The sequence below is a fragment of the Pan troglodytes genome, chromosome 6, assembly GCF_028858775.2.
Source record: "Pan troglodytes isolate AG18354 chromosome 6, NHGRI_mPanTro3-v2.0_pri, whole genome shotgun sequence".
Taxonomy (NCBI): Eukaryota; Metazoa; Chordata; class Mammalia; order Primates; family Hominidae; genus Pan; species Pan troglodytes.
Window position 1 is genome coordinate 38,027,465 of NC_072404.2, and position 12,768 is coordinate 38,040,232.

At 44.1% G+C, this 12,768-nt stretch overlaps 1 protein-coding gene across 7 annotated transcripts in view; it reads right to left on the minus strand.

Annotated features, from left to right (window-relative positions):
* Positions 1-12,768, minus strand: part of PDE1C (phosphodiesterase 1C) — a 593,630-nt gene that overhangs the window by 551,898 nt on the left and 28,964 nt on the right. The window contains exons 2-3 of one of the 7 annotated variants that reach the window (XM_063815292.1): positions 1,718-1,958; positions 666-867 (exon numbers count right to left, since the gene is read on the minus strand). The exons of the other annotated variants lie outside the window; for them this stretch is intronic. Coding sequence (XP_063671362.1) covers positions 666-690 — 25 coding nt within the window. The 5' untranslated portion in view covers positions 691-867; positions 1,718-1,958. The remainder of the gene's footprint in view (positions 1-665; positions 868-1,717; positions 1,959-12,768) is intronic. 7 annotated transcript variants of the gene reach the window in all.

Sequence of the window (12,768 nt, forward strand, 5' to 3'; positions counted from 1 at the left end):
TGGGTAAGTTCCCTAACCTCTTAGATTATATGTGTCTTCAATTATATGATGGGAATAATAAAACCTACTTCTCGGAATTAACTTATATCCTAGCCAAAGGTGTAGCACATTATAGGCATTCAAAGCTGTGAGATGAAACTCTGTATTGGATCTGGTATCAATATTGGCGTTGACTATTACTTGCATCTTCCATACAGGAAAAAGACAATGACTCACTCACCAACACATATTCCATGCACTTCCCTTCTTGCCCATGAGAGCTGGGCCCTGCACGTGGGGGTGACTGATGTGCAGAGGGACAAGGGCAAGGGCACGCCCTGCCAAATTCTCCATTAACAAGCTGTGCACATGCCCAGCACAATCTGTACCAGCCATGGGAATTCAAGACTATGGGGTCCCTGAGGAATCACCATGTTAAAAAGAAAACAAAACAGCCAGGCCAATGAATGAAAAAAGAGGGACTGGCTAAGACATGGAAACTCCAGGAAACCCAGCAGGCAACAGCAGCCAACTTCCTGAAACTTGATTTTGGTTAAGCTTGCCGCCTTCTGTGATTTTTTACTCAAGCCAAGTATCTTTTACCCAAGGGTATCTTTCTTCATACCCTCAAGGAATCCTTCAAAAGGCCCAGCTCCTTCCAGGCCTGCAAGACCCAAGTCACTCACCCTCCTGGAGCCTCAGTCTTCCCATGTGTGACTTGGAAACAATAGGATCTGCCTCTTGGAGCAGCTGGGAAGATTGAAAGAGGGAATGTCCATGGTGCGCCCAGGACTGAGGAGGTCGTCAGTAGGGTCCTCCCATATCACTTCATGGTTTGGACATTGGTGGGTTATTGCACATGGTAGAACATGAGTAAAGGTTTATTACCTGGAAAGACATTTTTACATTCCTGATTTTTAGGCATTTCATGTGGTGTATGTTTCCTAACTCCCTAGACCTACAAGAGATGGTGTCAGCATTTTTCTCCTACCAAACATAAGTTTTGATAAATTGTTCTTCCATACTCAGAATGGAGAGCAAGAAAGAGCCAAGGCTGGGGAGGGGCAGCACGGAGACCCCAACTCAAGGCTTTCTATCTCTAGCTTCTTTTCTTCCTTCTCCTCTCTCCCTTCCATCATCAGCTCTTCTTTAATTTCCACTTACATGCTAATATGGCTGAATAAGTGCCCAAAAGGTACAGGACAAATGTCTCACTGTGCTCAGGGCCCAGGCAAGTCTCTGCTCTAGTAAGAAGAGGGGGCAACTGGATTAAATTTGGACTCTGCCTCCCACCAGCTGGGGGAGCTGGGGCAAGTTCCCAAACCCTTTAGAGCCTCTGTGGCTTCACCTGGGATGAGGAGGCATTCCTGGGACTCTAATCCAGCTCTGGCTTAAAATCTCATGGGTTTCTCACTACGCTGGGCTGAAATTTTAGGAAGTGAAACAAAACAAATCACTTCTCTTAAGGAAGGATTGTATTTGTTCTCCTCATCCAGCCCCAGAGAAATTCCTTGAGCTAACGTCATCATATTTCTACCCTATGATGTTGCTAAAGAAGCCAAAATGGACCCAATTAGTCTGGAGTAAGAGAACACTGCCCACAGAGGCCACCTGTCACCCCACGAGCCCCTCCTGCCCCCAAGCAGGTGATGAATGGGTTTACTTTGCACATTCACTTCTCAAAACCTCCAGCTACAGGAACCCATCAAGTGACATGAGGTAAACACCCGGCACAAACCTGCAGCAGGTCCTTTCTCTCACCCAGCCATGGCTTGGTGCCCAGAAATTCTTCGTCCCACCTAAACACTGGGCTGTTCCCAAACAGGTGTCATCAGACTCTGAGGACCGGGCCCAACCAGTCTCTAGAGGGCTGCTACGAGGCTCTTCCTGTTTCCAGGCGGACTGATGGGGGTCACCTGACCAGAGGAGACTTCTGTGTTTAGGGTTTTGGCTTCAGGTTCTGACTCAAAGCAGAAAGTCTATGAAAATGAGAGTTAAAGTCACAGAGGGAGGCAATGAAGTGAAGAGCACTATCTGAACGCAGTCCCACCAAAAGTCAATGAGCAAATCAGTCAACAGTGGACAGGCCTTGAAGCCTGGCTCCACCACTCAGCTCTGTGACCCTGGAAACCTTATTCAACTTTTCTCAGTTTTCACTTTTGCAAAATAGGAATGTGTAATTATTTCTAGTATTCACGACTGCCCTGAGCACTGTGAGATGACGTATGTGTGAAACATCTGGCACAGAAAAGGCCCCCGTGAAACATGGCCCTCAAATTTGTTCACTTTGATTCTTTGTTTCATGAGCAGAGGGGTCAGTCCATGGAGGGCAGCCCTCTCTGGGTTTTCTCTGTGGAGCGATCTCGCCTTCCTCGCCCCTGTGGTGAAACCACCTTTGCAAAATTATAACTGAGGAAATTATGACAGTGAAAGAAATCAGACCTTACCAAATCTATCTTGTCTCTAACCCTTAAGCTGTCCTTGTTCATTCCTAGGCATAGGCCGAACTAACTTTGGGAAGGAATTCAGTTCATGGTTTGACTCTGAAACAAAATTTATAACAGCCCTTTCCCAAAAAGACCCCCTTCTTGCCTGGGGACCAGTCTGCCTTTGCAGGACTAACAAATTAGCTACAAGATTAGAAATTGGCCGGGCACAGTGGCTCATGCCTGTAATCCCAGCACTTTGGGAGGCCCAGGTGGGTGGATCACCTGAGGTCAGGAGTTCAAGACAACCCTGGTCAACATGGTGAAACCTCATCTCTACAAAAATACAAAAATTAGCTGGGCATGATGGCAGGTGCCTGTAATCCCAGCTACTCAGGATGCTGAGGCAGGAGAATTGCTTGAACCTGGGAGGTGGAGGTTGCAGTGAGCTGAGATCGCACCACTGCTCTCCAGCCTGGGCAACAGAGCGAGACTTCGTCTCAGAAAAAAAAAGAAAAGAAACTACAGTTGAGGGGTCATGCAGCCTCTGGCTCCAAGAGTCTGAACCTCCCCAAATTGCTCCTGGAGGTAACATCACTTTTGTAAAACCTAAGATCAGTGCTTGAGATATTCTGCAGACCCCCACACTTGATGGATCAGCTGACACCACCCAGACCAGTAATCTAGCCAAACCAGTTCCGCCATCACCTACAGGAACAGAAAACAGCAAGAAAATCTCACTTCAACCCCTTATGATTCCATCTCCAACCTGCTCCCCACTTCCCAAGCCCCTATACCCGCCAAATTATCTTTAAAAACTCTGATCCTCAAATGCTCAGGGAGACTGACTTGAGTAATAATAAAACTCCGGTCTCTCGCACAGCCAGCTCTGCATGAATTACTCTTTCTCCATTGCAATTCCCCGTCTTGATAAATCAGTTCTCTCTAGGCAGCGGGCAAGGTGAAACCATTGGGAGGTTACAGTGGGATTGACAGAAGTCAGAAAGTTCCCATCAATGATGTATGAGTTCACTGTTGGCCTCTTGGATCAGAAGCCAGGAATTAAGTCAACTTTGATTTTTACATTGAACCTGCCCAGAAGTGTCTATAAATGTTATAGTTAGAACAATGTGAATCAGAAAAGCTAGGCAGACATTTTGGTGGATATAAGTCATTTTGAAATAATGCATTCTCTCAGCATCAGTTCAATATCACTACTTCGTACATTTTTCTTTTAATATGCCACCAGTTTTAAAATATTGTTCTTAAGGGGAAAAAACACTAATGGGCTAAAATTATCCTGAACCTTCCATTCTGAAAAGCAAAATATTTACAAACATGGTGTGCTGACCCTGAGAAGGATGGCTCACACTTGGGGTTGCTTTGGGATTTTTGTTTTGTTTTGTTTTGTTTTGTTTTTTAATGTGACATCTAGTGGTTGGTGAAAAAACAGCCATCAAAAACCAGGTAGAGGGGTAGAACTTCACCTGATTCACTCCCACTGGATGGGAATATTTTTCAGTTTTTTAATTTCTAAATTGAACTATTCACAGGAGATGAAAAGCTACATGCCAGAATAATTTTTGACATTAATTTGTATTTCGTTCTCTGTGATTCCCACCTCCACTTTATACCCAACTCTAAGCAAATAACCAGGTAGCTAAGTCTGTGGCCCCCTCCTATCTTCTGTAAAATCTTAAACTCAATGGAAAAATTATGCTGGTGAGTGAGCAGATGCTGGGAGGAAGGAACAGGGGGTGCTGATTGCCTTTGAAGGAGAGAAAGGAGATGTAGCCCCCAGAGAGCAAGAACTCCAAACTGAAGACAGGTTCCTCTGAGGAGCACTGCTGTGCAGCCTGCCGTGTAGCAGGGTGGTGGCAGGACCTCACAGGGGTGACTGCAGGAGGCCCCAGCATGGGAGCACATCTGGCACACAGGGTCTCTGTGTGTTGACTACGGCAGATACGCAGCAAAGCCACCAACACTACTGCAGGGAGCCAAGCTGGGACATGCAGGTCCATGGTACCCAATGTAAACCAGTGAGCCACAGCTGGGGTTTTCTTTCCCTCCCTCCCACTCTGTGTTGCTCTGATTCCTAGGACATCTGTGAGCTTTGGGAAGGGGGAGCCCCCGTAACAACTCTTTGAACTTGCTGACAACTTTTGGGGATAGTATTTTGGAATAAGATTAAAGTTGATTTTTAGAAAATTAAGGCAGATGATATGTCTTGAAGGCCTAGGTGTAGGGGCTAAACTTTCTACCTAAAGACTCTCCTTGCCCCATAAGGCTTCTATTCCCACTTTAGTCCTCACTTACAAAGTTCATTTCATTCAAGACTCTACAAAATTTAGATTCTTGGTTTTATCACCATTGAATTATAATTAATGATTTAGATATCAAATGTGATTACCAGAGTCCAGTTTCCTCCTTTCAGTCAGGTGGAGTTGGTGTGATATGAGGATCTCCTGGAATGTGTTCAACACACCCCATTCATGACCATCACCCCAACATCCCTGCTAACCCAGGTCTCTGGGAGCAGGAAAGGTAGAAAGAGCACAATGTATTGTTTTTAACTTTTTTGGAAGTAATTTCTAACTTATAAAAAGTTGCAAAAACAAAAATGGTACAAACGATATCCATATACACTTTACACAGATTCACCTACTATTAACATTTTACCTCACTGGCTTTTCTCTCCCTTGCCTTCTCCCTCCTCCCCCTGCATATATACATGTGTGGGTGTGTGTGTAGTGAATAAATTTAATTTAATTTTTATTTATTTTTCTGAACCACGTTAAGTTACATACATTATGGCCTTTTACCCCTAAATACTTAAGGTTCTATTTCCTAAGAATAGAGATAGCATACTACAATTATCAACCTCTTATATTTACACTGATACAGTACTTTAATCTCCCATACACACTCCAGTTTTGTCAACTGATCTAATAATGTCCTTTATAGTATTTTTTTCTCCAGGCAGAATCCAGTCTATGGTCAGGAATTGCATTTAATTGTCATGCCTCTTTAGCCCTATGTAATCAGGAGCATTTCCAACAGCCTATTCCTGTCTTTTATGACATTGATATTTTTTTAAGAATACACCCTCCCCCCAACACTTTTTTTATAAGAGAATGTTCCTCAATTTATGTGTGACTTATGTTTCCTTGTGATTAGATTGAGGTTTTGTATTCTCAGCCAGAACTCAGCATAAACAATGTTTCCCTCTGGGGCCTCACATCTAGAGGCACAAAATATCAGTCTCTCATAAGTAATTCTCATTTTGATCATCTGGTCAAGGTACTGTCAGATTTTTCCTCAATATTTCACTGTCTTATTTTCTCCCTTGCAAGAGTCCTTAAGGCCATGCAAATATCCTACCCTTCATGAAAATTCCACCCACCCCCTTAGATAGAATATCCATTGATGATTCTTGCCTGATCTGGTCTTTACCACGATGGATGCAAAATTATGATTGTAGAAGCTCTACAGGTCACTAGGGTGCTGGTACCTCTATATTTCAAACAACTGAGAATCACTAGATAGAGAATTCCTAAAACAATGACAGGTGCTGAAGATTTTATGTAGAGGAGTTATGCAAGATAATGTTATAGGTATTTATCAAAGAAGGAACAGAACCCAATATTTATCAAGCACCTACTATTAATATAGCCAAGCCCTTCATATACATTATCTCAATGACCCTTTATGGCCACTCTTTGAGGTAGGTATTCTTATTGCCTTTTATAGATTGAGGGATTAGTTAATATGCTCAGAGTCACACATCTACCAAGCGACTACACCGAAATGTAAACCTAGTTCCATCTGACTTAAAAACCAATGCCTTTTACACTCTGCTATTTTCATGGCTAGCTTCTGGTTCTCTCCAAAATGGATCCAAGTGTTAGGTCTACTCATCAAACTGAGTGTCCACTGGGATGGGAGACATCATGCAGGAATACCATCCAGAACTTCGGTTGAATGCAGCCCATGTGCGATGCTCAAGTAGTGGCTGATGAAGGCCACTAGCAATTATCCAAACAGATTCACTGGATTCGGTGCCCACATTGACCCTTTTTTCTATCTGTCCTGGAGTGATGAATCAAGATGTCCCATGCCTCCACATTGTGTGAGCCTATCATGGAGCCAGAAAACAACCAACCATATGGCCTAGCGAAAGTTCTACTGAGGAGCCTCTTGCACTTCTCCTTTCCTTTTCAAGAAGGCTTTTCCAAAATGCCCAAACAGATCCTTTTTTGTTCCCCCAGTTTCACACTACAATGTCCTCTATTGTCTTTTAAGCCAAATTACATTTCCCTTTGGAATCTGAGATGGCTTTGCCAAGAAGCAACGGCAACAGTCCAGTTTGTGATAGAACTCACTCAGAAATATAAAATTAAGGGTAGTAATGGGTTCAAGCAGTTAACAAAACAGACAGGGTAGCCACTCCAGAGAGAGCAACCTTAGCAAGAAAGTAGCAAAAGGGAAGGGAATTTATTTCACTAGCACCTTGTGCTGTCTCACTACCCTTTAGCCCAGATATTTATAATGCTACTAACATGTAATGAGCAATCTTGGGCAGTGCACATACAATCTCTCTCAGTTGATGAGGTTTGAGTGAAGCTGCTCTATCCTTCAGCTCCAGGGGTGGCCACCTGATTTAAACCTGGCCAATGCATGCATCCAACTGTCCCCCAGCCATAGTGATTGGTTCAAGGACGGGCACATGATCCAATTCAGGCCAACAGGACTGTGTCATAGACTTAAAGCTGGAATAACAGGAAGAGAAAAATGTTCTTTCTCTTTTAAGGGCAATGTAATGGACGCCACTATATAGACAGGGTTTGCCTGAGAGTAAAGCCAACACAAAAGAAAGTAGAGCCAACAGATAGAAAAAGAGAGACAGGGAACAAACGTGAGGGCATAATTTGAGCCACTAAATCCAACTATGCCAAAGCTAGGCTACTTTTTAGTTTCTTTCTGTTTCATGAGTCAAGAAATTAGGTTTTTCACCAAAATCAGTTGAGTTTAGCCCTTGTTACTTGCAACCAAAAGAATCCTGACCAACAGAGACATATACGTATCCAAATAGCTTTACAGTGTGTCAGATTGGTAGCTGTCAGAAATGAAGAACACTTGGTATTACGCATGTTCACAGAAGAAAGACATCACTTCCAATGGAGCAATCAGGGAAGGCTACATGAAAGAGGTGGTATTTGGACAAGCTCCTAATGAATTTGTGGGAACATCTGGAAGACCTCCCCTACAAGGTGGGAGGTCAGGTGGGGGTAAGAGGGAAGGAGAATAATACCAAGGAAGATGATCAAGAGAAGCAAAGGTGTGCAATGTTTTAAAGCAAATTCCAGACATCACTTCACCAATAAAATCTTCAGTATTTATCTCTAACAGATAAAGACTGTTTTAACATAACCACAAGACCATTCTGACACTCAACAAAAAACAATTCCTTAATAATATCTAATAGCCAATCTATGTTCAACTTTCCAATGGTGTCCAATGTGTTTTTCACATTTGTTCAAATCATGATCCAAGTCAGGCACCAGAGGGTTTGAACAGTCAGACTTACAAGTTTAAAAGATCAATCTCAAAAATTTACAAGAGACAAACCTTTCGAAGGTAGGTAAGTTAGGAGGTGACAGCCATGATCTTAGTGAGAAACATGGACAGAAAAGAGGCTGTAGAGATGGAGAGAGGGGTGGATTTGAAACTATGTAGGAGATAAAGTCTTCCTACAGGGGAAGGAATCAAAGGTGAGGAATCAAGGATGACAAATAACTTTCTGATTAAGGTGAAGGCAGAGTGAGGAAGCAGCACCATTAGCAGAAGCAGAAAGAAGACTTGGAGAACAAATTAATCAATTTAAGACATCGTTTTTTGGCCGGGCGTGGTGGCTCACGCCTGTAATCCCAGCACTTTGGGAGGCCGAGGCAGGCAGATCATGAGGTCAGGAGATCGAGACCATCCTGGCCAACATGGTGAAACCCCGTCTCTACTAAAAATAAAAATAAAAATAAAATTAGCTGGGCGTGGTGGCAGGTGCCTATAGTCCCAGCTACTCAGGAAGCTGAGGCAGGAGAATGGCGTGAACCTGGGAGGTACAGCTTGCAGTGAGCCGAGATCGCGCCACTGCACTCCAGCCTGGGCGACAGAGCAAGACTCCGTCTCAAAAAAAAAAAAAAAAAGAAAAGAAAAGAAAAAAAGAAATCGCCTTTTGAGAGCCTGCCATAAGCCCTGGAACCCAGCTGAGAACAAGTGGGACAAAATCCCTGTCCTGTAGTCCCAGCTAGTCGGGAGGCTGAGGCAGGAGAATCGCTTGAACCCGGGAGGCAGAGGTTGTGGTAAGCCGAGATCACACCACTGCACTCCAGCCTGGCAACAGAGTGAGACTCCGTCAAAAAAAAATAAAAAGCCTTTCCTTCGGCGATTACATGCTAATTGATGGGTGAGGGAGAGGAATAAACAACAAAATACAAGTTTGGCAAATAAAAATAATTCAGATAAGCTATGAATGAATTAAAATCCATGATGTGATAGATAAGGTCTGGGGCCAAGGGTTGGACTTCTTCAGACAGAATGGTCAGTGCAGGCCTCTCTGAGGTTCTGGCCCTTAAACAGAGACCTGAACCAGGAGCTGGAGCTGGCGGTGAGGATGAACACTCAAGGCAGGGGGCAGTGCAAAGACAGAGTGCAAATGAGCTCCAACAAGAGTGTCTTAGCCTCGGTCCTCAAACGCCAAGATGGGATTAAATGTGCAAAGATTTCAGAGCTGCAATGCCTGCGAATAAAGTGGCGGGGGCAGGGTTGGGGGGGGCGCTGGAGAGGCTGGAAGAGGGAGAGGAAGAGAAGATTGGGTGGAAGCCCCGTAGACCACCCGGCATTCTCACGGTCCAGCAAGGCCGTCTGGGAGCAAAGTCAGCAGTCAGAGGAGTTCAGAATGTCCCAGGGACTCGCCTGCCTCAGTTTCCCTGCCACCTGGCCAAGCCCTGATAGGCGGGGCCTCGACCCAAAGCGGCGGCCCCTGGCCAATGACCTTCCCTGTCGTTAGAGACCCGACCCTGAGCAAGGCTGAGTGCAAGGAGACCGGGTCAGAAAGGAATGCAAAGGCCCCCTGGCAGGCTGAGGTTAGGGGATTTTAACCTAAGGGCAGAGAGGGAGCACGTCTAAGGGACACTGGGTGGAGCTGTCCCACAGGCCATGGCTCTGGAGTTTGGGAGATGTCTCCAGGAATCTGTGGCGCACAGGTGGCACAAACACCTCAGAAGGAATGGGAACAGTCAGAACATGTGGAGTGAAAAGAGGGGGCACGTCCACGTAAGGAACAGATGAAGAAAGGGGAGTCAGGTAGAAGGGGGTGACCCATCAAGCACTGGGGCCAAGGAGGGCTTCTGGAAGAAGGCAGAAGGGAGGGCTTCTGGAAGAAGGCAGAAGTGAGGTCTTTCCCTCAAACTACAGAAAATGCAGCCTCTCTCTCTCTCTCTCTCTCTCACATACACACACACACTCTCTCTCTCTCTCTCACACACACACACACACACACTCTCTCTCTCTCTCTAACAGCCCAGCAAATGACAGTACCCCAACCATCTGAAAGTAAGTCTTTTCTCTAGCACCCCTGGCAGTGACAGGGAAGGCATGGAACATCACAATGAGATGAAACCCCCTCAGAAATGACTTCTTTTTCTCGCAGTCACTGCCTCATTTCTCTGTCCAGCCAAGGCCATGCATGCCTCAGACACAAACCAGTTATGACCCCTCCATCCATGGAGCACACAGGCACTTTACAGGGATTATTCTTTATGATAATCACAGCCCTCCTAGGAATTGGGGATTATTCTCCCCATTTTACGGAATTGGAAACAGGCTCAGAGAAGCTTAATGAGGACAACTGTGCTGAAAGTGACACTCGTGATCTTTGGTGAAGGAAAAGTCAGGCTGGCACTGCTAACAGGATCAGCCACTAGGTGCAGTGGTCATAGGGCAACGTCGGGGGTTACCCACCAGCCATGCGGGTCACACCAGGCCTGGAACCCAAATGTGGAGGTCCATTCCTAGGCCCAGCTCCAAGATACTTAGCCTAAGTCCTGATGTCAGGAATTGAAGTTCAGTTCAGTCTTGAAGTTTCTGAATGGTTCATTGCTGCATTTTCCAAAAGGCTCAAGAAGGTGTCTTGCTCATTGTGGTCTGGTGACTACAGGGGCAGGACTTGGAGTCAGACCTGGGTTTAACTGCTGTGTTGGCCCCATCGCTTACTGACCCCTTGGCTGTGAGCAAATCACCCACCTCTCCCACCTCAGTTTCTGTACTAGAAAATGAGACTAATGATACCTCTCTTTCTGGAATGATAGGAGGATTGAATAATATATATAAAGCATAGCACATAAAGACACAAGAAAGACAAAGTAAGGGCTCTGTACTTATTTATTTCTACCTTACCTTGTTCCAAAAGAGATTTAAGGCTGCTGAAGCACAATAAATATTTGTTAACTGAATAAATGTAAAATAGAAAATAGAGACTAATGAGCTTGATCTCCCACAGAGAGGCTCAAAGAGAAAATGAGGGAAAATTGCCTATGGTGAAATTCATTAGGTTGTTTTTAAAATCAATGATTTGAGCTCCAGCCTTTCACTGGAAGGGAAAAAATGAATTTATTATAGTTTTTAGCTGCAGTTAGGATAATAGGTAAAAGTCCAAAAAATATGCCTCTTTTCACTAGTTAATAGCATTGAACTTTACATCCCCATACCCCTTTTCTTCCTGGGTCCTCAAATGCATGCATATGAAAGAATTCCTGAATGCTGTCCAGGGAGGGGGCAAGAGAGATCAAGGGACCAGATAGCTAATTTATTACCAGAATAACTGATAATAAATTATTAGTTCTTCTAATACAGAAGAACCTCTCACAATTTACAAAGTCTTTACCATGAGACCTGAAAGAGGCAGTGAGCTATAAAACTCAAGTCACTCAAACTGAATTCATGTTGTCACAACAGCTGTGGCAGTAGCAGCACAGAGGCCTTCTTAAAGATGCCCACTAAATGTTCACCATAGTGTTGTTTATAGTTAAAATACAGGAAGCAACTTCAATGTTGCTCAGTGAAGACTGCCTTAAACCGGTGCTTCTCACACTTTAATGTGACATGAACCACCTGAGGATGTTGTGAAAACAGCAGATTCTGAGCCAGCTGGGGGTGAGATGCTGCATTTCTAACAAGTTTCTAGGTGAGACCAGTATCCACAGACCACATTTATGAGTAGCAAAACCTTGGCTAAAATAACCAGTAATATGTTTATACTGGAATAATGTACACCTCTTAAAAATGATGATGTGAATCTGTGTATATGCATATGGCAGGGAGTGTAGGATTTTTTTTTTTTGATGTTTTTGTTTTGTTTTGTTTTTCGGTTTTTTGGTTTTTTCTTTTTAGATGGAGTCTCGCTCTGTCACCCAGGCAAGAGTTCAGTGGCACAGTCTCGGCTCACTGCAACCTCTGCCTCCCGGGTTCAAGCGATTCTTCTGCCTTAGCCTTCTGAGTAGCTGGGACTACAGGCACATGCCACCATGCCCGTCTAATTTTTGTATTTTTAGTAGAGACGGGGTTTCACCATATTAACCAGGCTGGTCTCAAACTCCTGGCCTCATGATCTGTCCGCCTCGGCCTCCCAAAGTGCTGGGATTACAGGCATGAGCCACCGTGCCCGGCCTGTTTGTTTTTTAAGAGACAGCGTCTCACTCTGTTGCCCAGGCTGGAATGCAATGGTGTAGTCCTAGCTCACTGCAAGCTTGAACTCTTGGGCTCAAAGAATCCTTCCACCTCAACCTCCCGAGTAGCTAGGACTACAGGCATGCAACACCATGTCTGGCTAATTTTTTTTTTTTTTTTTTTGGTAGAGATGGGGTCTTGCTATGTTGACTAGGCCAGTCTCCAACTCCTGGCCTCAAGCAATTCTCCTACCTTGGCCTCCCAAAATACTGGGATTACAGGTGTTGTATTGTTAAGTGATAAAAGTAGGGCACCCAATTGAAAAGTTAAGGATTATTAAAACAGAGTATAAAATAATATGTATATTATAGTTCTATTTTACATGCAAGTGTTTGCTTTGTAAAAAAAAATCTAAAATAATATACTCCAAAATCCGACAGTATTTCTCTCTAGGTGGTGAAATTTAGAGTGATTTCATTTATTTTTCTTTTAGTGCAACTGTGTTTTCTTTCCTTCTTTCTTTTTTTTTTTTTCTCTTTTTACAATAAACAAGTAGCACTGGGTGATATAAAAGGAAAAATCTGCAAGAGGTTATAAGGCCCAAGAAAATGCTTTTTCTCTAGATGATTGTGTAAGAATA